The sequence below is a fragment of the Rhinolophus sinicus genome, chromosome 15 (assembly GCF_057876585.1).
Source record: "Rhinolophus sinicus isolate RSI-liver-muscle chromosome 15, RSI-T2T, whole genome shotgun sequence".
NCBI classification, from domain to species: domain Eukaryota; kingdom Metazoa; phylum Chordata; class Mammalia; order Chiroptera; family Rhinolophidae; genus Rhinolophus; species Rhinolophus sinicus.
In genome coordinates, this window is record NC_142515.1 from 73,066,599 (window position 1) to 73,092,969 (window position 26,371).

General features: G+C 57.4%; 4 protein-coding genes and 1 long non-coding RNA gene across 18 annotated transcripts in view; 2 read left to right on the forward strand and 3 right to left on the reverse strand.

Moving 5' to 3' along the window:
* Positions 1-1,390: 1,390 nt before the first annotated feature.
* Positions 1,391-10,841, reverse strand: MBD3 (methyl-CpG binding domain protein 3). Its single transcript, XM_074337473.2, has 6 exons — positions 10,697-10,841; positions 5,646-5,805; positions 5,034-5,171; positions 4,243-4,333; positions 3,703-3,880; positions 1,391-2,288 (listed from the first exon to the last, which is right to left on the reverse strand). Exons 1-6 carry the CDS (start codon positions 10,708-10,710, stop codon positions 2,090-2,092), a joined length of 780 nt encoding a protein of 259 aa, XP_074193574.1. The 5' UTR covers positions 10,711-10,841; the 3' UTR covers positions 1,391-2,089.
* Positions 5,805-8,019, forward strand: LOC148755218 (uncharacterized). The gene is made up of 2 exons (XR_016018969.1): positions 5,805-6,609; positions 7,820-8,019. It is a non-coding gene; the product is annotated as an uncharacterized LOC148755218 (long non-coding RNA).
* LOC141572659 (uncharacterized) lies at positions 9,898-25,800 on the forward strand. 2 transcript variants are annotated; one of them, XM_088792204.1, is made up of 2 exons: positions 9,898-11,543; positions 24,841-25,800. In XM_088792204.1, the coding sequence occupies exon 1, from the start codon at positions 10,071-10,073 to the stop codon at positions 10,989-10,991; it is 921 nt and encodes a 306-aa protein (XP_088648330.1). In that variant the 5' UTR covers positions 9,898-10,070; the 3' UTR covers positions 10,992-11,543; positions 24,841-25,800. The 2 variants fall into 2 exon arrangements, 1 of the variants encoding a protein (XP_088648330.1); XR_016018968.1 differs by lacking the exon at positions 9,898-11,543 and adding an exon at positions 14,880-15,399.
* Positions 12,816-14,831, reverse strand: UQCR11 (ubiquinol-cytochrome c reductase, complex III subunit XI). The gene is made up of 3 exons (XM_019744096.2): positions 14,646-14,831; positions 13,303-13,444; positions 12,816-12,964 (listed from the first exon to the last, which is right to left on the reverse strand). The coding sequence occupies exons 1-2, from the start codon at positions 14,696-14,698 to the stop codon at positions 13,327-13,329; spliced, it is 171 nt and encodes a 56-aa protein (XP_019599655.2). The 5' UTR covers positions 14,699-14,831; the 3' UTR covers positions 12,816-12,964; positions 13,303-13,326.
* TCF3 (transcription factor 3) overlaps positions 16,916-26,371 on the reverse strand; it is a 39,792-nt gene continuing 30,336 nt past the window's right edge. For 2 of the 13 annotated variants that reach the window (XM_074337459.2, XM_074337463.2), the window contains exons 17-20: positions 24,388-24,523; positions 24,006-24,241; positions 21,422-21,567; positions 20,727-21,175 (exon numbers count right to left, since the gene is read on the reverse strand). In XM_074337459.2, the coding sequence (XP_074193560.1) occupies positions 21,425-21,567; positions 24,006-24,241; positions 24,388-24,523 (515 nt within the window). In that variant the 3' untranslated portion in view covers positions 20,727-21,175; positions 21,422-21,424. Of the gene's footprint in view, positions 17,278-20,726; positions 21,176-21,421; positions 21,568-21,831; positions 22,059-24,005; positions 24,242-24,387; positions 24,524-26,371 lie in introns of those variants that run through there. The other 11 variants (XM_074337462.2, XM_074337460.2, XM_074337458.2 and 8 more) reach the window with 10 other exon arrangements.

Sequence of the window (26,371 nt, forward strand, 5' to 3'; positions counted from 1 at the left end):
GTTTCCGTTTCCCCTCTGTAAGATGTGGCCATGGCTGGGCGTGTGGGCAGGGCTGACTGTAGATAATGTAGTGGAAGGGCCACTCAGTGTGGGTGGGTGGGTGGGTGAGGGAGTCAGAAATGGACAGACTCCATGCAGTGGGGGTCAGGAGGGATGGGGACAGAAGACCTGGGGGGGCTGGGCAGGCAAAGGGCAAGGGTCCTCCCAAAGGCACCAGCCTTTAGGTTGGGAGAGAGGCAGCATTGGCCACTTGACCTGTTAGTGCTGGTCCAGAGGCTGCAGGGCAGTTCAGGTCCCTGAAGACCCCCCACGCCTGCACTGGGGGCTCCAAGTGTCCGTCTGTTGGAAACCTGCACTCCAGCTTCACACTCACTAACAATGCTGGGAACTGTCAGAAGGTTTGTGCCTCGGGGTCCTTCTTGGGGCCACAGGGAAATCTGCCCTAATGGACAGGCCCTGATTCTGTCATCACCCAGCCTAGGATGGATGGTAAACATGGGACACAGGCCCCAGGGCGAGGCCCCCATCCCAGACACAAACACTGTCTTCAGATTGAAGCCAGGCTCCAACCATGCTCGCCTGAGCTGGCTTTATTCAGTCACTGCCTACAGCAGTCTCCCCGCAGCCCTTAAGCTGGCAGGGGCCAGTCCCCCACCTGGGGCTTCCCCTCCCAGTGTGAGGTTCCATGCTCTAGGGAGGGAGCTTCCTGGTGGCCTGTGGTGGCCTGGCCCAGGCACTAGGGCCCATAGGGCAGCGCAGGGATTGCCAGGTACACTCAGGAAGCCTTCCTGGTTATCAGGAGTTGTGCTTCAACTTAACTTTGAAGGATGTGGTCAGTTCAATGGCCAGCGTCCTTTGGGTAGCGAGCTGGCAGCGGCCCCCCAGAGCTCCAAGGGGCTTCCATGTCACCGCCCACTTGGCTGGACATCCACCTGCAGCCTGATTGCTGAAAGTATCTGGAGTCATAGGCTGCTAGTTAGGACAGAGCAGAGAAGGGTGGTGCCCCTTGCCCAAGGCACCGGGGCTGCAGGGACAGGAAGTAATAGGATTCTGATAACCTTTGTCCCCAGTGCTCCCGGGGGGGCGGCTGCTCTGAGTGTGGACCATAAAGGCACCTCGGGATGAGGGACGCAGAGGAGCCTGGGCCCCAGGGCCAGCTCTGGCCCGGCCGCGTGAGCCTGGACATCACTGTCTGTTATACAGGGGGAGACTGAGGCACAGAGGTTGGCCCTGCTGTGCTCCCGGCTGTGAGCAGTCCTGTCCTCCGTCACAGGTGGCTGACGCTCAAGCAGAGCCTGCCGGGCTGCTGACAGGTTTTCAGATGTGAAGGCCAGAGTTCAAGTCCACGTGCAGCAAACGCAAAAGGTTAAGCAGGTACGGGACGTCCAGCCTTGTTTGTACCACTGATTTATTGAAGGAAAATGTCTGGTTTGTGCCGCTTGCTTTTGGACACGCTCCGAGCATCACGGCTTCGCCTGGCTGGATGGGCACAAGGGGCACTGCCCTGCACCTCCTTCCGGCAAGAGTGACGGCTGGCACAGAGCACTGCCCCGCACACACAGACAGGGAGGCAGGACTGCTGCAGAACGTCCCCCCGGCCCTGTGGGGCCCTGTGGGGGACTGCGGAGGCTGCCTGTGGGAGCAGCTCAGGGCAGTGACAAGCACAGGGGCACGGCTGGCCCAGCCCAGGAGTGCCCGGCACCTCCAGACACTGGACCCTTCTAGATGCTACGGGGTTGGTTGGGGAGGGGGCCGTCCTCCAGCCATGCCCCCGAGGTGCCCCTGTGCCTGGAGGAGGGGACAGGCCTAGGAAGGGAGGGGGGCCACCTTCCTCCCCAGCCTGGTCCCAACACTGCTAGGGCAGTCTGCAGGCACCCTACACAGGGCCTCTGGAAAGACAGGGAGGGGCCATGAGTGCCCCAATGAGGGCCAGGCCACCCCGAGCTCCTTCCCCAGGGAGATGGGAGCTCCCACAGCACAGCCTCCACCTGGAGCGGGCCAGGTCCCAAGGCCTCCGGGACCAGCCCTCCCCCGTGTCACTGCCAGAGTGCACCCTGCAGCCGGGGTCTGCCCGCTGGCTGCACACGCTCTAGAGGTGCTCCATGTCCTGGTCCTGGTCCGGCTCCTCCTCCTCCTCCTCCTCCTCCTCGTCCTCATCTTCATCAGCACCTGGCTTGTCCAATGGCACCTCGCCATCCCGGGCCAGCTCCTCCACATGAGCCAGCATATCGGCCATCAGCGCTTCCTCCAGCCGCTTGCGGACCTGCTGCACCAGCTCCTCCTGCTTCCTGGGGACACACGGACGTGCTGGCAGGGCATGTCCCTGTCTCCAGGAAGACCAGCGCACGAGTCCAGGAGGGCGGGACGTGCAGACATATGTGGACTGGTCACTTTGGGGGCCCGAGGCTCCTCCAGCCTGGCCTACAGCCCACGCTGCTTTCTCAAGCAAGTGGCCCTGACTCGGCCTTCTGGATGATGCCGAACTGTGCCAGGCCTGGGGGCCCCGAGTGCTTAGCCATGCTTGACCCCCGCTCCACTGGCCATCCCCTCTCCTCAGGCACTGCCCCAGCCAGCTCCGGTCTGCCTGGCCACTTGCCCCCTCCCAGCACAGGCAGTCGCCTGTCTGCCTGTCTCTTGTGGTCTTTCGTACACAAGAGCTCTTTTGCTATCACTTGAGTGGGTTTGCAAAGGGCGAAAAGACCATGAGTGTCCAGTCCACTGTCTCCATCCAGAGTGTCACTCGTCTTGTGTATGACCAGCTTTGCAGGTAGAATTCTAGGTGGGGAATGGCTTTCTGTCTCTAGGCTTCCGTTACTACAGTCAAGAAAATGGCTGTTGCCTGTTCTGCTCGCCCGTCTGCCGCCCCTTGTCCCCAGTTCTGCAGTTTCACTGCAACGTGAACCCAACATTTGTGTCTATCACCAGCTCTGGCAAGTGCTGGCCAGGTCCTTGTCCTGTGGGAGTCCCTTCCCTCCATCCTCAGCCCGCTCTGCACCGCCAGCCACTCCTCTCCTCTCCAGATAGGACCAAATCCGCTGCCTAACCCGTGACCCGAGTTTTGTCATTTTAGTGAGCTTTAAAAATTCATCTAGTCTTTTTCGATAATCGTGTTCTTATCCTTTCAGGGCTCTCTCCTGCCCTTTCCCTTGGGAGGAGCTTGAGGTGGGCATGGTGTCCGTTCCACATGTTTGCCTCGCAGGGGGCACAGGGCTTTCTCGTCCCCACGAAGCTTTTAAGCCCTGACTTCTGAGACCGGAAGCCCCCCTATGCCTCCACCCCATGCACCACTCAGGCTGTGGCTGCTCTGGTTTCCAGTCCCCTCTTTGTGTGGGGTCCCCAGAGAGCTGACTTCTTTTGCCCTCAGCTGTGCACTAGCATTGTGAAGTCTCAGTGTGTTTGCCTGTTTCCTGTCTGGTGCCAGTTCATACCAGTGCTTTGCCAGGATGCCTCCCACGGGGAGTCTACCTACACTGGGCATCAGCAACTCAGGCCCTGGGCCATATCTAGCTTCACCTCTTACCCCCAGTACTTCCTGTTCCTGTCGTGTGCCACACTCCCTGCCATTCTCTGGAGCCCCCTCCTCTGTGCCCACCCACAGCCAGTACCCCACCCCCTCAGTAGGCACCATGAAGGCCTCACACCCGCTGAGCACTTGGAGGTACACCAGCCCCAAGCCAGAGGGCTGGGAGGGAGGGCGGCTACCTGATGTCCTCGTCGGTCACCATGAAGGCCTTGCAGAGGGGCTGGGCCGTGTTGAGCCACACCCCGGGGTTCTTCTCCACGGCGGCTGAGAGCTGCCCAGTAATGGGCATGGTGCTGGTGTGCAGGGCGCTGGCAATGGCCGAGAGCAGGGTCTCATCTGTGCAGCCGGGACCCACACCTGCAAAGGTGTAGGAGGGGCAGTTACCACCAAGCACCGACCTTTGCCCCTTAGCCCCGGATTTTGTTCCCCAACCCCCCTTACAGACAGGCAGCTGCTCTCACGACATAAAAGGAAGACGCTGTGTGCTCAGGGGGAGCAAAACTGCACCCCGAATCTTTTTGGGGCCCCTAGGACAGACACATCCTGTTGGTCCAGCCCTCACCTCGCCCCCAGCTGTGCTGTGCTGGGGCTTAGAGGCCATCTACAGGCCCAGGAGCGCAGGCTGGGAAGCTGATGCTGACGAGGAACCAGGCGGCTGCCCCGCTGGTCCAAGGCTTAAGGGGGAGGATACCCCCATCCACCCTGGGGGCCAGGGTTACCTTGCAGACCCTTTGGGAGGTCCATGGTCTTCACAAGCTCCTCCGCAATGTCAAAGGCATTCAGGCCACTCAGCTTCTTCTCCCAGAAGAGCTGCCACCAGATAGACAGACATGAACCCACTGGATGGCCACCCACACCCACATGCAGGTGACCCAGGGCAGTTGGGAAGATGGCCTCTGACTCCCAGCACTGGCTGGGGCTGCTGGCGCCCCCACGTGGGAAATGAGAGCATCACAGCCTGAGGGGCACCATCCTCCAGGAGACCCAGGGGGCTCAGCGCCCAGGCCTGTCTTCCCAGGGCAGAGAACCACCCACCCCGACCTCGGGCAGGACAAAGACCTAGGATGTCAGACGCACCGTCCACACTGACGATTTATGGTTCCCAAAAGATGACTGTTGCATACTCTGCTACCCAGTGGGCATTTGTAAATACGCACGAAAACACGGATAGTTCTTGGTTTTTGAAAAGCAAGTTATAAAGCTGTATATGCATGACCTTACTTAAAACAACCCTCACAAAACTCAGCCACCTATTCAAGAACAGCAGCCTGCAGAAGCCCGAAGTGCCCCCGCAGCTGTCTGTGTGGTGGACGGGGTCAGGGAAGGGCTCTGTTCCCCATGGAACTTGGTTCTGGGGTGATCACTCCTGACTGCAGCACTTGGGCCGAGGGACCCACAGACGCCGGCTCTGAAGAGTGGACTGAGCTCGGGAGGAAAGCAAGGGTTCAGAGAGCAGGTCAACCGTGGCCTGGCACAGGTGTGTGTGCGTGTATGCGGGGTGTGTGCTCACCTGCCGGGGCTGCTCCACAGCCTTCTGGGGGTCACTCTTCACCTTGTTGCTGGGATGGTTGGTGATCTTGGTCACTGGCTGCTTGAAGATGGAAGCCGTCTGCCTGACGGGGAGGGCCGTGTTCAGGTCAGGCTTGCCCTGCAGAGACATGCACGCTGGCATCCAGGCCCCCAGAGCCTGGCTCCTGTGTCCCCCAGTTACTAGCACACCCCATGGCACCCATGGACCCGGAGGCAATGCCAAGTCCAGGTCCTGCCTACTTGCTGCCCTCAGTGAGGCTCTGGTCGCACACCTGCCCTGTTCTCGCCTTCTGTGCCAGCTCTGTCCTGCTGCCTGGGCAGGGACAAGGAACATACGTCCATCAGAGACTGGGGGACACAGCGTCACTGGGTGCAACAGAGCAGTTGGGACTGTGCCGGGGCCCCTCCAGGGACAGAATGGCAGACAGTGTCTCATCTTCTTTCTGCTTTTCTGTGGCCTCCAAACCTCCCTCAGGGAGTCCTTATGACTTCAACACTAGGGCAAGTGAACTCGATTATGAATCAGCTCTCTCCCACCCACAGTGGGTCCAAATTGGTGACCCCCACCCCAGCGTGGCACCGGGTGGCTCACCTTGACCTGGTTAGACGAGTCGTAGCGCACCCGCTGCCGGCTCTTGTTCATCTTGCTCATCAGCATCTTGCCCGTCCGGAAGTCGAAGGTGCTCAGGTCCATGGAACCGCCCAGGTACCGTGCCAGCTGGGGCTTGCTCCGGAACTTCTTCCCGCTCGGGCTGCGGACAGAGAGGGGTCAGCAGCTATAGGAGGTACAGGGCAACGCCCCTCGACATTAGGCCACCTGCAGATGCTGAGGCCGAGAGCTGGGATGAATGTGCCCAGACCTACAGAAGGATGGGGCCCACCTCTGGAAGCCTGGCTGACATTTCCAGAACATTCCAAAAACAGAAGTACGCCTGGTTCTTGAGAAAAGACCCAAAGATAGCAGGTATTTGAGGAACAAGCCCTAACAGCAGTCTCCTCGTAGTTACAGGGCCTCCTGGGGGGCTAGGCGGTAAAGTCTTATGTTAAGATTTGGGGCCAGGACCCCAGACAGCCACCTAGGCGTGACCTGTTGGGAAAGCTGGAAAGCAGGCGCTGTCAGGACCTGGCTGCTTGGCTCTGCACCTTGCTCAGCTCTCTAGCACACGACGATGTCCGCCCACAGGGCCGCTGCACAGCGGAGTCATCGCCCAGCTCGCAGCAACACTACAGCCATCTCAACTCGGGCAGCCACTATGCAATCAGCCCGGCAGTGCTTCATATGATCAAACAGCACTTCTACACCGAGGCATTTCCCTGAGAAATGAAAACACGCCCATGCAAAACACACCCCAACGTTCATGGCATCAGATTCACAACGGCCACAAGATGGACAAGCCCAAAGGTCCCACAGCTGATGGCAAACACAGCATGGCCCAGCCACACTCTGGAATATTACCCGGCCGTGAAAAGGAGGGAGGCGCTGACACTCGCCACAGCGTGGATGGACCCTGAACACACGGTGCTCATGAGAGAAGCCGGACACACAAGGCCACACAGTATGTGATTCCATTTATGTGAAATGTCCAGAACAGGCATGTCCACAGACAGGAAGTGGGCTCATGGTTGTCAGGGGCTGGGAAGGCAGTGGGAGGTGACAGCTAAGGGGCATGGTGTGTCTTTCTGAAAGCCTCCAGGACAAGCCCCTAATTCAAGCAACTGCCTGCCTGCCCCCTCCAGGCCTGCTCCAGACGGCCCAGCACAGGGCAGATGAGGGACAACACAGGGCAGTGGGGGACCTGTTATACCCAGGAGACCAGGATGTGTGCCCCCCCTCCCCCGGGACAAGGGAACCAGGAAGCAGTGCTAGTTCCCTGGGCCTGGCCATATCCACTAGGACAGGGCGCCCCGGAACAGAGCCCTCACGGCCTCGGGGTCTGAGGCCATCGAGGACTCTTCTGCAAGATCCACTTTTCTGTTCTGCTCTGTGCGGGCTGATGTGAACCCCCAGCCCACGTGCCCAGGACAGCAGAAAGGAACCCAAGTCCCTGACATGGGTTTCAGACACAGCCACAAAGAGAGAAGGGACCCTGTGAAACACTCGCCACCATTTCTTTGCCTGCAGTGACCTCACCACTGCTGGTCGGCCTTTAGAAATGAAGACAACGGAGTAAAACGTAGCGCAGACAGGTGGTTGCTTAGGGCTGGGGGTGGGCGCAGAGACAGTTAAAGGGCCTGCGGTTCTTTCTGGGGTGATGAAAATGTCCTAAAATTGACTGTGGTGATGGCTGTGTCTGTGAATACGCCAAACACACTCAATTGTACCCCTTAAGTGGGTGACCTGTGTGGGGCGTGCACCCTCGCTCAATAAAGCTGTTTAAAAAGAATGAGTGCCAGGGGCTCCAGGAGGAGACGGGGCGTGATGCTAATGGGCACAAGGGTTCGTTTTGGGGTGATGGGAATGTTCTGGAACTAGAGTGGTGATGGGTGCACATATTGTGAAATGTGCTACAAATGGCTGAGCTGTACACTTTTAAAGGGTAAGTTGTATGGCACGTGAACTACACCTCAATTTTCAAAAAAGGTTTTGCAAATCTGTACTGACACATGAAGACGTCCCTGATATTCACACTGTGGCGTGGAGTGTGGCTGACTGTGGGGATGGGGGCCAGCACCCAGCGTGGAACCCAGGGCCTGAGGAGATGCAGGATAGAAACTTGGCCTCAGCCCCCCTTCCTTCCCTTCATTCTGCTTCTCATCTATTGAAAGGGCTGCTGCAAGGCTCACCAGGACCAGTGAGTGGGCATCCACAGCACACCCAGAAGGAGGCTTGTGACCTGCACCGTCCAGTGAGGCCCAAATATCAAGGCACAGCTAGTTATGGACAACCTCAGCGTGCTGCCCAGGGAAGTGGCGGATATGCTAAGCCCTTTCTGTTCTTCGTAAGTATATTTCTACTTTTAAAATGAGATCTTCTGGAAAAGTCCTCTCTATTCTGCACGTCTAAAGAATTAATTATTCCTTAGGTTAGGGTACTCACTTCTCCCAAGTCCTCAGTTTCCTGCCTGGATAGAAAATGTCAAGTGGTGAGACTTTTCACAAGGAAAACACCCAGCTGCTACCAGATGCCCCACCGTGCCACCCTACCCTTGTGGCACACCCTGGGATTAAAGCTAGGCCCAGGTCATCAAGGTGGAAGGGTAGGTGGGTGAGTCCCTCAGTGAGACGGTCTGTGGGGTCACTCCACCTCTCCATGGCAATCCTGCAAAGAACACGCTCGCTCCCTTCTATTCTCTGGACCAGGAAACGAAGGCCTGCACGTTCCCAGAAGCAGGGCTAGGAGCAGGGGCCAGGTCTGTCTGACTCAGCAGCCTCCTCTCTGCATTAAGAGAACCAGGAAAATCTGTGCTCCTGCCCAGTCGCCTAGTTCAGCAGGGGGCTCCAGGCCAGGAACCCACATTCCAGAAAACACTCCAGTTCCGTGTCACATCCCCCCCAGATCTCCCATCACTGGAACGGGGACATCTGGCGGGTCACTTGGCCAGAGACCTGGGAGTGGTGCTGGCTCCCAAGCCCCCTCCTCTCCCATTTCAGTCTGACTCTCAGTGGAGCTGTGTGAAACCTGAACTCATGTCTGTCCAGTCCCGGGGTGGAGCTTCTCCCCACCTCCAGAACCTGATGCTCAGGGCTGGGGCCTCAGAGTGGGGACAAGGTGGGGTGATGATGGTCTCAGGGCACTCCAGCCACGCTGGCCTGGGTTTAGCTGGAGCTGCAGTCAGCTCTCCACTTCCCCAGACCTCTGCACAGGCCGTTCCTGCTGCCTGGCTAACTCCACTGTTAGGGGTCAGCTGTGTCATCTTCTCCTCAGAGAGGCCCTCCCTGATCTGCCCTAGCTTCACTTAGATCCCTGCACTTCTCAGCGTCTGTCACCACAGGTAACTACAGGAGTAATAAGATGAAGACTGGTGCCTCAGCTGTCACCCAGGAGGGAGGGGAGGGCGGGGTCTCACTCCCTGATGAATGGCCAGGACCCAGCTGTGCCAGACACCCAGAAGGTGCCACAGAGGGATTTGTTAAATTAACAAAGAACTAGAGGCAAAGATGCCTCAGCCTTTGGATCTAAAACAAAGAAGCCAGCACACAAGCAAGCTTGGAATCAAATGAGGCAGATGGTTTCTAGCTAGCCTGAGGCCTATCTACTGACCCAGGAAGACATAACTACAGAGATTTAGATTTTCTCAAGAGCCAGCAAAGGAGTGATGTCACAGTAGGTGGCAGCGGAGGAGAATGCACACTTGTCCCTAAGAAACAGCTGCTTACAGTGCCACTGTCAATGCCTAAGTTAGAGTCCAGCTGATTACAGTACACATCTGGGGGCCTAGTTTTGCTCCCAATTGTTGCCCTGCACTTTTCCGGAACCAGATTCTCAGCTTGTCCTGGGTGAGTTACCATCCTTTCCCTGCTCACTTCCTCACTCATTCTCCCAAAACGGACTAGCAAAGGCCCACGGTGGCCGCCAGTGCTAGAGGATGGACTGGGGGTTCTGCCTCTCTCCTCAGCCTCACCCAATAAATTACTGGGCCCACAACGGGCGGTAAAACCCCCAGCACCCGCTGGTATTTAACACGTGGCAGGTATCCAGCTCGCTTTCACCAGGGACCTAAAGCAAAGTGGAGGGAGCCGGTCAACCTGGCTCAGAAACAAAAACATCTACTGCCACGAAAAAAAAAAAAGGGAGGGAGAAGGCAAACAGCAGGTGGCCCACCGTCTGGGGTTGGGCTGCGAGCCTCCCACTAATTCTTTGTTCCACGGAGGGGGCTCCGGCCACTTCTCCTAAGACGAGGGCAGCCCCTCCCTCCAATTTGGGGTAGAACTCTGAAAGCCCCAGACCAATAACGTGCGTGCAGGACTCAGTCTCACGTTCCCGCATCTCTGCGGAGGGAACACCAACAGCGGAGGGGAGGGGAGGCGCCCACGGAACACGTTTAAACATGGGGAGGGGCGGCGGGGCCCGGTAACCATGGGAAAGGACCAGGAATCTACATTCCTAGCACGTCCTCCCGAGCCACCAGAGGAAACCCTGTTCCCCAAAACCCCTGATCGCCAACCACATCGGGCTGCGCACAGCTCCAAGAGCGCGCGCGCGACGCGAATCAGAGGGACAACCCAACCCCCACCCCCGCCTCCCAGCGGCGTCCGACCCGTGCCGAGCGCCCCTCGGCCCGTTGGTCGCTGCCGCACAACAAAGGCCCCTACGGGATCGCCCGGGGCCAGTCCGCATGCCATGCGGCCGCGCTATGGGGCGCACGCGCACTGGGCCGGGAGAGCGGGGGGCCGCCGCTCACGCACGCGCACTGGGCCGGGAGGAGGGCCGCCCCGCGCGGGCGCGGGCACGCACACGCACTGGCCCGGGCGCCCGCCGCGCGACTGTACGTACGCACGCACGCACGACGCACACGAGGGGCCCAGGCCGCGGCCCTGGTCGGGGCGCCCAGGCCGCCGCAGAGGCCGCTGGGAGGGGGGCCCTGCCCGGCCGGCACGCTCATTCACCTATAGTAAAAGATATCCCTGTGGCCGGCCGACAGCCCTGACCTTCTGGGCACTTCTTCCCTCTCCCAGCCCTGCGGGAGCGCCGGGCACTCCCACCTCTTCCGCTCCATCGCGCCCGGTTCCTCGGCCCGCCGCCGCCGCCGCCGCCGCCGCCCGGACCCCCGGTCTCCGCCGCCGCCTCAGCTGCCTCCGCCGCCGCCACCGCCACTTGCCGTGGCTGTTCCGGCCCACAGGCCCCCTCCACCCCCAGCTGGGCGCACGCCGGCTTTGCCGCCCTCTCAGCCCCCTCCCCGCTCTCGCCAGCCCCCGCTCGGGGGGCCCGCTCCGCCCACCCGCCCGCGCGCGGGGCCGCGTGTTGCGCAGGCGCCGCGCAGGCTCCGCCCCGCGATAGCGGCGCCTATCAGCATGCGGACAGGGGCGGGGCCTGCGTCGGCACGCGGCTTTCGACCTCGGGCACCGCCGGCGGCCTGTGTCCCCTGCACACCGCTACCTGTCCCCTCGTCCTCGCCTGGCTTCCAGGATGCTCATCTAATGCCGGACCTTTGTCTCGCCCCTCCCCTGGTCTCCCAACGTCCAGTCTCTTTCACTGGTGGCCATTGTCGGTGACCACCCCAAGTCCCAGCCAACGCTTTTCTGACGCCTCAGAATCCGGGAATACACACCCCCTCTCCTCACCTCCACCTTGGTTCATCTACCATCTGTTGTCTGGGGGTCCAGGACCCTCCTATGGAAACTTGTTCACCCCTTGTTCCCGCTTCCCAAAACCTCTTCCCCTCCTTAGCCAGGGGATACAGGTGGCGCTCCCCCCTCAGTCTCTCCCTTGGCTGCAGTGCTCCAACATGGCAGAGACTGGCCGGCCCAGGGCAGGCGCTTAAGATTGCTCAATGAGTGGACAGCTGTGGCCGGCGCCAGGAGCAGGCTGGATCTCCTGACGGTCCTCTGGGTGAGTGGCGAGGATGCGGGTGGGAAGGCCCCGGGCTCCACCTAGGAGGCAGAAGGGTGGTCTGCACACCTGGTTCTCCCTCACAGGTGTCTTCCCAGCCCAGCCGGTAATTCTTGCTCACAGGTCGGAGGCAGGTCCTGGGCGGGAAACCCAACCCTACAACAGGCAAGTGTCACTTTAAAGTCTTCAGGAGAGTGCTACTTCTCAGGATTCCTTATGCCCCTTATCCTCCTGGGTTCCCCTAGGGGCAGCTGGCTAACAGTTGCTGCCTCTGCTGAGAAGGCTGCTCCCTCACAGACTGAAGGGCTAAGTGGCCAGGCAGGCACCTTGTCAGCAGGTTACAAAGCTGGTTTGATGCCTTAGATTCCTATCTGCAGAGCTCAGTACCGAACCCAGGACTCGGGATCCTGGCCTTCCGTGGAGGGCACTGTTCTTAACTGCTAGGTGTGTTTTCCAGCATGTATGACTTTATTTTAAAAATTGTAATTACAAAGATAAACACGTTCAGATATGCTTATTTCTGTATAGAAAGTTTCTAGAATTTTCAAGAACTTGGCAAGAGTTGGAGAGAACTGCGCAGTGGCACCGGGGAGGGGACAGGCCACACTGTACCCTTCATGTGATGGTTGCACACGTTTATAAGTTCGGAAGTTCTTCCTTTCAAAACAGCCTGATTCTCCCTCCCCTTGAGTGTGGGCTGGATTCAGGGATGTGGTCCTAGCAAATGGAATGTGCAGTGACAACAGAATCCAGTGATGGAATGAGACTGCCCAGGGGAGGTCATAAAAGACATGTGGCTCCTGTCTGCTCTCTCTCTGGGATCACTCGCTGGGGGTGGGGGTGGGGGGGGTAGGGTGGCAATCAGTGGAGGGGCCCCATGGGGGAGCTGAGGCCTCCTGCTAGCAGCCATGTGGGAGAGCCATCGTGGAAGGGACCCCTCCAGCCTTGGTACAGCCTTCAAGATGAGGTGGTCCACACTGGCAGCTTAAATGCAGTCTCATGAGGGACCCTAAGGCAGGACCACCCAGATAATCCTCCCTAATTCTTACCTACAGATACTGAAAATGTTTTTCACAGGATAGTTTCTTAAGGTAGTGATAAATACACTTTGCAGGTGTTATCCATTAAACATCTTAAATAATGTTTCTGCCAGCGATTGGGAAACAACTCTATTTGTAAAATTTTGGAGGTGAAAGGACTGCCGGGCCACCCAAGCCACCAGGACTATAGACAGGGTAACCAAGTTGCCAGCATCACCATGTCCAGGCGGCGCAGGTTTCAAAGTGAAGTTTAATGCTGTGTGCACTCACATCAAAGTTATTTTCCGAAACTATAGAAAGCCCTAAGTCATGCTGTGGACCTCCTTGAGGTCTGTGCTGAAGGCTCACGTTCTATATGCAGCAGACATCGCCACCAGCCACCTGCACGGGGACAAGGGAGAGTGAATAGAGGGCTCTCGGCTCCTGTTCTTACAGGAGAAGAGGCATTGAGCAGTGAGGGGGACACGGACGCTGCAGTCAGGCTCCAAAACCAGAGCTAGCCATGCCACCTAGGAGATGCGTGGCCAGCCTCTGTGCTGATAGGCTGGAGGTGCCTGGAGAGCCCACCCAAGAGCCCCACCGGTGGGCAGGATTCTCCAGGGCGAATAGTCCAGGTGAGCCGCCCTACCCTGAAAGCACAGGGAACCCGCCTTGTGGAAGCTCACCCCTCTGCCATGCGGGAATCACAGGGTTCACCGCCAACAGCTGCTGAGACTTACCAGAGAGGTCCAAGGAGGGTAGGTTTAGTTGTCCTTAAACTTGCCGTTGATGTAGGGCACCCAGTCCAGAATCAGCCGCCAGTCGGTGGCCCACACCAGCCCTATGGTACCCACGGTGCCCCACATGCCCACTGTGGGAATCCTGCAAAGGACAGCGGAGGTCAGGCTCTGCTGGGAACTCATCCTCCTGGCAGCACAAGTGAACCCCTCCCCATTCTGAGCCCCTGCCCAGCACGTGGACACATTCTGTAGGGTGGGTACATGCAGAAGACCCCGAAGTGACCACTCCCATCTGCCTTCATGTTGGGATCTGCCTAAGGTTTTATTTGAGGAATCGGCTGCTAAAAAAAACAACACCCCATGCTTATAACCACCGTAACAACAGGCGCCGTGTGCACAATGTATAGTGGTTTGCTGATCCCTGCAACAGCCTATGACCGGAGGAGGCAGGTGTATCAGGGTCTGTTTCACTGATGAGACCAAGGCACAGAGTGGGTGAGTCAGTCCCCTGAGGACACAGTCTCATACGACAGATCTCATTTGTTTACTTTCTCTGGTCCACTGACTAGAACGTCGTCAGCCACAAAGGTTTATCGCTAATGTCTCTGGCACCCAATAGTGCTAGATGCTAGCACATAGTGGGTGCTCAGTAAGTGCTTCCTGACTGAATGAAAGCCTGGATGAGTGTGTCGCTGCTCTGACCAAGCCCAGATGAGATTGGACCAGCTGAGCTAGGGGAAGTCCCAGCCAACAGCCTGAGAGACTGCATGGGCCCTGGTGGTTCTCACCTAACACTAGGGATGGCCTTCACCTTCCCGGCCAGGTCGCCCCAGTTGTCGTTCACCACCAACAGTGTCTACCTGAAGGGCAGAGCCACTATCCAGAAGCATCTCCCACCCCTTTCCCTGCCAGAGCTCGAGGACACGACTGTCAAGTGTAGGCCCCTTTTAGCGCCTCACGTTGTGGACACCAGGCAACCCCCTGCAGAGGTCACCCCATCCGTGTTGCCACGGGGGGGTCACCCCAAAAAAGTCACAAAGTCAAAAGCAAAGCCAGGAACACAGAACCATTTTTCAGGCCCAAAGAGCTGAGCCGAAGGTGCTGGGCGGGGACAGGGTGGGCGTCTTGTACGAGGCAGAGAAACAGGTTCTGAGCGGCTCGGCCACGGGGTCAAGAGCCCGCCACGTACGTGTGCCGGGACAGACCGCTCCGCTTCTCTGCGCCTGTTCTTTCGTTTGTTGCCCGGCACGATTCAGGCCGCGGTCCAGGAGCCATGGTGCGCGCACTGATGGGGGCCGTGCGGCGGCGGCGCGGACCGGGAAGGGCGGGGGTTGCGTCCTCACCAGTTCTTGGCCAGTTCGCGGTAGCGCGGGCCCAGGAACCTGCTCAGCATCATGGCACCGTCTGTGGCTCAGGGTGACCCTGGTTCCGCCCAGCCCGGACGCACTGCGCAGGCGCACAGAGGCCCCACCCCGGGTCAGCCAACCCCGCGTTTGGACCCGCTGCCGCTGCGTGCGCGGACGCGGAAGACACTACAGTCACTTCCGGGGAGGTTCAGATGAGGTTAGACGTAGGCTGGAGCGATCCATGTGCTCCAGTTCTTCGTGTCTCCGCCCCCCTGGTTAGCGTGGCCCCCAGTTACGCGCCGCCTCTGGCAATAAAGTACGACCTATGAAATTTGGCTGGTGATTTCGTGTACTTACTACGTGCCAGGACTTCATTTACAATTAACGAAACTGAAGCCAAACGGAGAAGGGACGTGCCCAGCGTCGCACAGAGGGGCAGACTGCGATCTGAACCCACTTCTGGAGCACTGGAGTTGTCATTGACCCGCTGTCCTCGAGGCTGTGGCCAAAAGACAGTTCCTCCCCGAACCTGTTTGCTCTTCGTGAATTGTCTGTTGTCTGAAATTTTCGGCACGTTTTCATTTGAGAGCGCGGTGATTCCTCCTCCCGGCTGCGGAAGGAGGCCGGCTCGGTGCCGAGAACACCCAGGTCTCCCGTTAGCTGGTGCGCCGTCCGCACAGGCCCACCCGCTTCTGGCTTTCTGCAGGCCCAGGTTCGCTCCGGCCCAGCGTCGGATGCAGCAGGCCAGGAGGTAAGCTCCCGACGCCGTGGGCTGGCTGCCGGGCCCTGCCTGGCCCGCTGCAACCCTCAGCTCGCCTTCAACCCTCAGCTCGCAGGGGCTGCGGGTTCTGATCTGCCCCTGGCCCCAAACTGGGGGTGGGAGCCAGCAATAATGTGTCCCTTGTTTCCCCGAAAATAAGATCTAGCCGGACAATCAGCTCTAATGCGTCTTTTGGAGCAAAAATTAACGTAAGACCGGGTCTTATAGTAAAATAAGCAAATTGATTTTTGCTCCAAAAGATGGATTAGAGCTAATTGTCTGGCTAGGTCTTGTTTACGGGGAAACACGGTAGTGACCGTGATCTGGTTTCTTGATCTTTCCAGTTACCCAGGAGTTTTTGAGCTTAGTATCAGAGAGGTCCTGAAAAAGCCTGACCTTGATGGAAACTTAAAAAGAGGGGCAGTGTACTGGCTGTTACGAAGATTATGAGAGAGGAGGAGAAAGAATAAAGCTTCCTGAAAAGAAGAGCAGAGGTGGGCATGGAGGCCTGGGGCTGCAGGTCCTGGATCCAGCAGTTCCTGAAGCCATGCCTCCACTACTCCTTTCCGCATAATGTACTTTATCCAACTGGGCAGAGTGCTCTTCGTTTCAAGTGATTAAAAAAAACACAAACAAAACAGAAACGGCATAAGCAAAAAAAAGGACGTTTTATGGCATGTTGGATAGCTTCAGGCATGGCTGGATCCAGGACTCTAGCAGTATCATTACAAATCTCTCTCCATCAATTAGCTCTGCTTTCTTCTGTCACCCTCCCTCTCTGGTCAGCATCACCTGGAAACTGCGTTGACATTCCACCAGTCCTTATAGGAAGATGGTACCTCTTTCCCAGTAATAACAGAACATGTCCCAAGGCTGGTCCTTGTTAGCCTGCTGTGGAAACGGCAGAGTGAGCCCCTCTCATATGAGGACATGGGCTGAAACTGGGGGAGGAGGGGACTCCCAAAAGGGAATAACCAGGATTCTATGACCAGAGGAGAAAGTGGACAGCAAGCCATTTTAAAATGTACAATGCAGTGGCATTGAGTGCATTTGCAAGGAGCTCAGTGTAGTTCCAGAGCATTCTCATTTCTCCTCAAAGAAGCCCTGTCCCCATCAGCAGTCACTCCCACCCCCGCCCCAGCCCCTGACAACCACGAACCCACTTCCTGTCTGTGGATGTGCCTGTTCTGGACATTTCCCGTAAGTGGAATCACACACTGTGTGTCTGGCTTCTCTCATGAGCACCATGTGTTCAAGGTCCATCAACGTTGTGGCGAGTGTCAGCGCCTCCCTCCTTTTCACGGCCGAGTAACACTCCATGTGTGGATAGGCCACACTCTGTGTTGTCAGTCATCTGTCCATGAATGCTTTTTAAATTTCTACAACTTCAGTGATGTATATTTGACATACAAAAATACACATATTTAAAACGTACAACTTGGCATGTGCATGCCCGTGAAACCACTACCACCACTGAAATGATGGCACACTTCCCCCACCCCTCCCAGCCCTAACCACCACTCATCTGCTCTCTGCTATTGTCAGTTAGTCTGTGTTTTCTAGACTTTTCTGTAAAGGGAACCTTTGGTGTCTGGCTTCTTCCCAGAACGTAACTATCCTGGGAGTCACCCAGCCATTGCGTGTGTCAGTGGTTTGTTCCTTCTGGTGCAGAGTCGCATTCCATGTAGTGTGTGGACCTGTGTGTTTAGTCATGTGTCGGAGGACATTCCGGTTGCTTCCAGGTTTTTTCTATTACAAATGGAGCCGCGATGAACCATCGTGACCAGGTCGTTGTGTGGACGTGTCTTCGTTTTTCTTGGGTGGGTGTCGGGATTTGGAGGGCCAGCTCATAGGGAGGCATCTGTTTAACTGTTGGAGAAACCGCCAAACTTTCTCTTAATTGCGGTATAACTGATGTAGGACATTACACTAACTTCATGGGTACCGCCACTCTTTTGTAAAGCGTTGCATCAGTTCACATTCCCACCAGCCACGTGTGTGAGTCCTGTTGCATTTGGATGTTTTAAAAGGGCACATGCTATTCATTTCGCAGAGGTGCTATATGCTGGCCAGCTTAAAACAACAGAAATCAATGCTCTCCCAGTTCTGGGGACAGATGTCTGAGATCCCCATGTGGCAGGGTGGCGCTCCCTTCCGAGGCCCCAGGGTAGAATCCATCCTGCCTCTCCCAGCTGCTGGGGGCTCCAGTGTTCCTGGGCTTCTGGCTGCAGCACCCGTGTCTGCCTCCACCTTCACATGCCCTCCTCCCTGGGTCTGTGTCTCTCCAAAGGACACTTGTCATTGATTTGGGGCCCACCTAGATAATGTAGGATGACCTCATCTCAGAGCTTTCCCTTGATTACATCTGCAAAGACCTAGTTCCAGATGCAGACCTCACTTTACTGGGTTTCACAGATGATGCAGTTTTTACAAGTTGCAGGCCAGACCCTCACCAGCAAAAAGGTTATGGTTTGCTTTACTGCGGTGGTCTGGGACTCAGCCTGCAGTGTCTCTGCAGTTGGCCTGTAAGGTCCCATCCACAGGTTCCAGGGGCGGATGTGGCATCTCTCTTGGGGCCATCACCACCCACTGCAGCATAGCATGGGCTGAGAATGCCCACCGCGGAGGGGAGGGGGTGTGCTCACCTTAGTCTGGCATGTCCCTTCCATTCTTGGCTCATGGGTGACAGGTCTGCTCTGGGAGGCCAGGCTCTGAGGGTTCTCATCAGTCTCTGGCTGTGTGGCCTCCAGAGAGCCCGGAGGGCTGCCCTGGGGCCCAGTTGAAGGCCTGCGCCAGGCACCCAGTGAACCACACACGTTCTCACCATGCCCCGTCCCCTACCCACCACATTTCTGAGCTGAGCCAAGCACTCTCTCCTAGAAATTTCCAAGGAGCCAACTGTTGCTGGGAGAGGTGTGACGCCTCACTTGGTGAGGATTTTGGCACCTTTACACACCTTTGAGCTATATAACTCACCTACCATGCCATTCACCCATTTAATGTGCACAACTTAGTGGGTTTTTGTGTATCAGTTCTTTTTACAAATCAACAGGCAGCATCTTGGGAAACGGCTTTTCTGTGTGCGCCACTCCCGGTCCCAAATCACCAGGAACCCAATACAAGTGCAGGATCCCATCTCATGCACATCTTTGGTTCTAGAAGGATTCACTGTGGGCTCCTTTCCCGGTCAGACTCCTGTTGTGGCTGATTTGCGTGCCTCCAAAAAGACATGTTGAAATCCTGACCACTGGTGCCTGTGAACGGGATCTTATTTCGAAAGAGGGTCTTTGCAGATGTAAGATGAGGTCATACTAGAGTAGGGTGGCCCTGATGCAGTGACAGGTGTCTATATAGAGGGGGCTATTAGGGCAGACACATGGTGAGTGAAAAGCCACGTGACGACAGAGGCAGAGATAGGCTGATGCAGCCACTAGCCCAGGGACACAGGAGTCCCCAGAAGCTGGAAGAGGCAGGAAGGACTGTCTGCTCCTTGGGAGGGATCAGGGCTCTGTGATACCATGAGCTTGGACTTCTGAGCTGCAGAATGTGAGAATCTATCCCTGTGGGTTTATGTCTCCTTCAAGAGTGTGGCCACCCCAGGGTACTCACACCCCCAAGAAGCCCGGCATTCCCAGTGCCACCTTTACAGGATGCGCTCAGGCCACTCAACAAGCTGCTCCCATGTACACGAGTTCAGGCCCCCTCCCCTTCAAAAGCACACAGCCACCGAGAGATCCGGGGCACAACTGAACATTGGCGTAAAATGTCACATTTATTGCTACAGTGCTGTTAAGTACAGAACAGGTCTCCAACCTACTTTTGAAAGGGCATTGTTTAAAAATTCCAGACTCCAGCCAACCGTGTGGACACTTGTATAAAAAAAGTTTTGAAAACCAATTATCTTGAGGCACTCAGCACAACCCCCCCCCCCCAATAACTCTGGTTCTTCCCCTCCTCCCCAGTGCTACTTTTTATATGCTGGGTTAATCTTTCTTTTATATATCTGTAATTTAAATTCAGTATATAACACACAGTTCCAAAGTCTGTGGGCCTTGGGTGGGTGGGGGGGCTCAGATCCTTGGACCCTGCCCATCTGGACCTATAGGTAAAACCAGAAGCAGAGTAAGGGAAACTGAGGCAAGTTCCCCAAAAGAGACGAGACCCAACAGACCAAGGGAGTCACCAGGTAGCCCCCTGTAAGCCGATGGCTTCTTGCCATCCTGATGAGTCTCAGAGCCCGGATGTCCCACCTAGTGCCAGCTCTGGGGCACCCCGCTCCCCAGCCTTGGGGAATTCCAGTCATGTGGGATCAGGAGGCCCCCGGGTGCTCTGGGAACAGGGTTGAGGGGGGTCTTTAGAGGGGATGCCTGAGCTGGTGGGGGGGGGGCTGCTGGTGAACACAGCCAGCCTGGGGGTCCTTAAGGCTTCTGTGGGGGACACGGGGGGTGATAAGGGAAGAAACCAAGACCCCAGCATGCATGACACTGCACCTGGGTGACATGTAGGGTGACCAGAGACATGGATATTCAGTATAAACCTGGAACATTCACGTGTAGCCAGGGACCAACTGGTTCCCCTGCTGACACGTGTGACCAGAGAGGGGACTTGGGGAGGCCTGGGACATGGGGCCCTCCTGGTTTTGCAGCTAGTCGGTCATCTGGGAAGGTGCACAGCTTGGGGCCTTTTCTGGGCACAGGGACCCTGTACCTTCTCCCTGTAATGTCCACACCCACCTCTGACCCGTCCACAGCAGGACGGCCACTTGGTGGAGTCGGGGGGGGGGGGGGCAGTTTTCTGTGCAGGCCTCAAGCCGCAACCCCTCTGCCAGGGTGCAGAGAAGGGGCTTGGGTTCCCAGGTCAGAGGAGACACCTTTGGACCGGACTCTAATAGTGCGGTCCTCGTGCCTGGGAACGTTAAGTCCCAACAAAACCCCCCATCTTGGAGAGATCTGTGGGCTCCAGGGTGAGCAGCTTGTGGGGTCCCTGGGAGGGCTGTGGGGACCAGCAGGCCATGGGAAGGTGCCTCGGGGACCAGGCTGCTTCTGGAGGAGGACCCTTGGCATTTCACTTGGAAGGGTGGCACCTCCCTGCAGGCGCCCTGCCCTGAGAAGCCGGGGTGTCCTCCATCTGGAGGCAGGGAGGATGGGGGTGGGGAAAGGCCCACCCACCACTTTACGCCAAACCAGATGCACCATCCCTGTTCAGCAGCTGGGCTACCCAGAGGCACCTCGGTTTTACATTGGGCCTCATTAATACAACTTTTAATAATCTGGTTGCTCAGGAAATGCAACGGTCACTTCTAGAAACAGCAGCAGAAATAGCAAGAGACATGAAACTTTTATACAAAAACATTTGTTGCTTACAAAACATATGCAAAAAAGCTAAAAACAAAAACAAAAAGAACCACCAAAGGCATTTTTTCCTTGCTAATTTTCTTCTACGTTAAAAAAAATCTCATAACTAGCATTCTTTTTATTTTCCTTAAAAAAAATATTAGGCATAGGCACAAGTTGCTGGTGGCTTCTGAACAAGCCAGTTTTGCACAGCGTCTCTCTCCAGCAGGTGATATGTTTCGATTCCTCCATGTTTTATACTTAAGGCATTTATTTTTTCTGACAGTGTAACGTTTCTTGCTTTCTGATTTTTACAAAAAACAAACAAACAAACAAAAAAACCCAAAAAAACTTCGGGCCAGGTCTTGAGTGGCAAGGCTAAGATGCAGTTTCAGGATCCATCAGGTGTCACAGAGCATGGGGACAGCTGAGACCTGGGGGTGGGGGTGAGGGCGTGAGGCTGGTGAGGGGACAGCAGGGTCCCTAGGATGCTCCCGTACCCAGTGTCACCTCCAGGGCCCCCATCACACAGAGCCGCCTTAGGTCAGTGTTGGCTCAACACTGGCCACAGCCGTCTGTGAGGTGGACACCGTCGGGCCCACATTGAAGCTGGACCCAGCACCTGGTATGACCGTCCCGGAGGGGACTAAGGTCAGGTCACTTGTCCCACAGCAGCGTACCTTTCACATGTGGCCAGCAGGGTTGTGGGCATCGCTCAGGCCCTGATGGGCAGCTGAAAGTACCATCTGGGGGTCTCCGACCACGCCTGACACCTTCTCCTCTTCACGTCGTTTCAAGCAGGCTGCTTTGGGGTTCAGGTTACGCTCTGTGAGGAGGGGGGAGAGCACTGTGGGAGAGGGTCCCCTGGAGAATGAGAATATGAGGTGGCAGGGCTGGGAGCATGGCAAAGAGCGCCAGGAGAGAAAAGGGCCCCTAAACGTGTGGCCACCTCCACTTCTCGACTTGACCCCTTCCCTGACTAGACTGTGCAGCGCTGGGGGTCATAAAGAACAGGCGGAGCGTTCCGGGGCACATCTCCTGTGAAGCGGCGCGCGCACACGGGGTGGGGGCGGGGCGGCCGGGCGCCTACCTCGCACCTGCTGCTCCAGGCCCAGGATGACCTGCACGGCCTGCTGCAGGATGAGCAGCTTGGTCTGCGCCTTGTCCGACTTGAGGTGCAGCTGGCACATGCGCCCCAGCTCCCGGAAGGCCTCGTTAATGTCCCGCACGCGCACCCGCTCCCGCGCGTTATTGGCCATCCGCCTCTCCCGGTCCCTCAGGTCTTTCTCCTCCAGGGACAGCACCTCCTCCGTACTGCTGGGTCACAGCACCGGGGCCCCCATTAGTTACGTGCGGGGACGGCGTGGTGGGCAGGAGGGCGGGCGGGCAGGGCCGGGGTGTAGAGGGAGCCTGCTGGCTGTGTGGGCAGGCACCACAGTGAGGGTGCGTGTGCCTAGTGTGTGCTCACGCCCTGAAACATGCTCCTGGAGCAGAAACCGGACGCCACGTGCCTGTATGTGACTGGTTCCAGGTGAGGCTGTGTGTAGTCATATCTGAGGGACATGACCAAGGCTGGACTATCCCCAAGATGATTGCTTTTATCTGTCCTTTGTGTCTTGCCCATCCCACGCGCCCCAGGGCTGGCCAGGAAGGGAGGGGAGGCCTGGCGCTCCTCTGGGGATGATGACCTTTCCCGTTTAGAGCAGCCGCCTGCTGGGTGGCGGAGGCCTAGGTTGCCTGGCTTGACCAGCTAGGCTGGAAGGGCTGAGGAGACTAGTTCAGCAGGCCTGCAGAGGCCTGGCGAGAGCCCTTGTACTGAGCAGTGGCCCAGGACGTCCAGTCCCCCAGGAAGCCAGCCAGCGAGCTCACACCCTCCAAGAGCCCCAGAGCTGGGCTGCCCTGACATGTGGGCCTGGACTGGCCATCATGAGCTCTGCCCACAGGCCTCAACTCTGGGCTTGGGGCTTCCGATCTACGGACTTGGGGCTCCAGCGGTGGCTCCAATTTATGGAGTACCCATGTGTACTGGGTAGAGTGGTGAGCCCTTCGCCCAGACACCTGCCCGCCTGCTCCATACCCAGCCCAGGCCCTAACAGCTGCATGGCCATGTGGCTCTAGAAATGACCTCACTCAGTGCCTGTTTCTTTATTGGTAGGAAGGGGGTTAATGGCAGTCAGGATGCCTGCCACATTTGGCTGTGGTGATAAACATGGGTGAAGGCCTGGCACATGGCGTGTGCCCAAGATGCAGGAACCCAGACGCCCAGCGCCCTGTCCTGCTCCTGTGCTGCGGCGGCTGCTGCCCTTGCCCTGCCTGCCGGCCCCGGAGCCCAGGACAAGCGCGCAGACCAAACTGACAGCCAGGCCCAGAGGCTGGTGCTCCTCGGTACCCTTTCTTCCCTCAAGTCCCCACCAGGAGCTTTGGGAGAGGAAAGGCCTGAGGTTGCTGCCTGCCATCCGGTGCTTGGGCAGCAAGTGCGAGGTGAGGAGGGGCTGCCGGTGGAAGCGGGGACAGATAGGCCGGGTGAGGTGAGAGCGCGAAAGGCAGAGAGCAGAGAGGCGGACACAGGGGCATGGCGTGACGCCCACACCGAGTGCAGATGCAGAAACCTCAAAGCTGAGGGGACAGCGCAGGGTGGGCCAGAGCCCCAGCTCCAATACAAGCAACAGCGCTGCAGGAGAGAGAGGGTTACTGGGTGCACAGTAGGGGAGGCGGTAAGGAAGCAGCTAGGGGGGTCACATGGGGACTTTCTGGATCCTCACAAACCCTGGGAAATGGGGGTGAACCCCACCGGCAGATGGGGGCTGACAGGGTCCCACAAGGTGTTCGCTCAGAGTGACAGTGACAGTCTCTGGGACCCGGGGAACACTGGCCCCTGCTGGCTGGGCTCTGGACTTCCTGAGAAGGAAGGGCCAGGGTGAGCAGGGGTCCTTGGGGTCTGGGACGCAGTTCTGAGCCAAAGTGCCCAGGTCTGCAGGACTAGGGACCCAGAGTTCCATCCTCCCATTCCAGAGGGCACACTGGGGCAGGCCAGGCAGAGAGGGCTGCCGGCTCAAGGGGGACGGTCACTGGGAATCACTGTGAGGGGAAGGTCACTGCAGGGACAGGCGGTCATTGTGAGTGAGGGCTGTCATTATGGGGAGGCGGTGACGGGGAGAACAGGGCAGTACAGGGGGATGGTCACTGCAGGGGGACAGTCACTGCAGGGAAGGCGGGCTCCAGGAGGGGAAGGAGAGAGCGCGGGCAGCGGCGGCCCCCACTGACCTCGCACCTGCTGCTCCAGGTTCAGGATGACCGACACGGCCTGGTGCAGGATGAGCAGTTTGGTCTGGGGCTTCTCACTGTTGAGGTGCAGCTGGCACATGCGCCCCAGCTCCTTAAAAGCCTCATTGATGTCTCGGACCCGCAGCCGCTCCCGTGCGTTATTGGCCACCCGGCGCTCCTTCTCCCGCTCAGCCTTCTGCTCTGGGGGGAGAAGGTCGTCCTCGTCCTCGTCCGGGCTACGGGGCCGGGGGCCAGAGGGAGACAGTGAGGCGGGGGACGGGCGCGGGGCCCGACGGGTGCCTCGCGTGGTGGGCGCCCTGTGCATGTGCGTGCGTGTGCGTGCGTCCTGACGGGAGGGGAGGGACCAAGGAGGGGCTGGCACCTGGTCCGGGTCCGGGGGGGTTTCAGCTCCTTCTTCTCCTCCTCCGAGTTATCGGCCACGGATGCGTTCTCCTCGTCCTCCTTCTCCTCCCGCTTGATCTCGCTGGCGCCTGAGGCAGCGCCGGAGCGCCCAAGCCCTGCAACAGGCAAGGGGGTTAGGGTTCGGCCACCCCCAGGACCACTGGACACATCCCGCCACCCTCTTGTGAGGGGCAGTGAGCTCTCCTGGGACAGCCAGGTCTCCGTTTGCAAAGGGGGACAAAGCGTCCACCACACAGCACACAGGCATCATCAATTCCAGAAAGGCGAAACCTTCAAGAGCAAGTGGGTGGGTCTTCAGTGAGGCCTAGGGGCAGAGAACTATTTCGTAAAACACTAAAACGGCTGTTCCCAAAAGGAAAAACGGAAATTGATAAACTTGACTATATCCTAATTGTGAATTTCTGATCCTCAGAATACTACCAAGAAAATAGGAAGAAGATAGGCCACAAGACAGAAGTTATCCATCACATATAAACCAGCAGAGGCTAGATCGCCACAATTTGTCAAAAACGCCGACAAATCCACTAGAAAAGGACAGATGGTTCAACGGGAACAGAGGCAGCACGGAGTGGGCATTTCAGACGTGGACATGGATGTGGCCATATGGAAATCTGCATCATCACATCAAGAAGTGCGAATAAGGACCAACAAGCTACACGTCACAGCCACTGAGTTGGCTGAATCGAGAAGTCTGACCGTCTTCAGTGTTGTGTGTAGGACGGCAGGTCTGTACAACTGCTTAGGGAAACAACTAGGCGTTATCTGGAAAAGACACGTGCACATCCAGAAATTCCACAACTTGGAACCACTCCTGAGAAACTTTCGCATATGTATCCCAGGAGACATGTTTCAGAATGTTCTGGAAAGCATCCAACAAAAGCAGAGAGGGAAGTGGCCTAAAGCCCTAGGTTGGGCCTGGGACCATCCCCAGCCACTGGCAGCACAGCAGACGTCACACCCAACGTGAGCAAGCAAACAGGTGAAGAGGAACATGGGTTGGACTCCCAACCCATGGGGAAAAAACACATGGCTTCAGGGGTCGCAGCTCCACTGAACTCAACTACATAGGAGATGCAGTCGACAAAGTGCTGACCGGGAAACAGCTCACGTTCATCAACAGGTGAATTGCAGGGAAAGGAGGGGAAGGGAAGAACCTGTGGGTAAGAGCTCAGGGTCCCGCAACAGCACCGCTGACATCGGGGCTCGGTCACTCTGTGGGGGGCCGCCCTGAGCACTGCGGGGTGTTCAGCATCATCCCCGGCCCCCACCCCTTCAATGCCAGGAGCACCCTCAGTGTGACAACCACAGATATCACCTGGTATCCCTCAGGTGAGATTCTGGGTGTGGAGTAATAAAAGGAAGAAAAATGAAAGTACTGACTTTTTCCTAAGTCTGGATGGCTTTTGGGGTATGTGTGGGGCAGGACAGGGAGGGTCCCCAGGCAGGTATGAGAGCGCCTGCTCTAATTTGGGTTGCATGGTAGGTTCCCAGGGGACTTGGCAGTTACGCAGTCTCCTCATATCAACACGACATTACTGCGATGTGTGCGGTGTATTTTTCACAAGGTGGAAGGTTCAGGGTGGAGGCCAGACTCGGACACAGCCTGGTGGGGAGCCCGCTCTGGGCCTTGATCCCTCCTGCTGTAGCAAGGTTGGCGTTAACTGACTCTGGGACTGGCCATGATGAGACCTAGGACCCCAATCCTGGGTAGGTGCTTGTGAGCCCTGCCATGAGCCCTGCCACATTCCTGCCTCCCGCTCTGTGAAGATCTCCCGCCAGGCGGACAGATGTCCTGCTCACTAAGGGCCTCCCCTTGCTGGCCCCAGCACCTTCAAATGTGCTGTCACCTCCTCAGTCTTGAAATAAATCCTCTAGACTTCACCCACTTTGCTCCTGCTCCCTGGACGATAATGCCCCAGTACTGTACCGACGCCACTCCTGCC

What these genes read in the sequence shown, in the direction of transcription:
- LOC141572659 (XM_088792204.1), top strand. Translation starts at nt 10,071, where the DNA reads ATGGGAAAGGACCAGGAATCTACATTCCTAGCACGTCCTCCCGAGCCA.
- MBD3 (XM_074337473.2), bottom strand. An exon ending in CCTCCCAAAGGGTCTGCAAG is followed by an intron (nt 3,881 to 4,242) that starts GTAACCCTGGCC and finishes ACACCTTTGCAG; the next exon opens with GTGTGGGTCCCGGCTGCACA. An exon ending in GTGACCGACGAGGACATCAG is followed by an intron (nt 2,289 to 3,702) that starts GTAGCCGCCCTC and finishes GTGTGTCCCCAG; the next exon opens with GAAGCAGGAGGAGCTGGTGC.
- UQCR11 (XM_019744096.2), bottom strand. Translation starts at nt 14,698, where the DNA reads ATGATGCTGAGCAGGTTCCTGGGCCCGCGCTACCGCGAACTGGCCAAG. An exon ending in CGCGAACTGGCCAAGAACTG is followed by an intron (nt 13,445 to 14,645) that starts GTGAGGACGCAA and finishes TGTCCTTTGCAG; the next exon opens with GATTCCCACAGTGGGCATGT.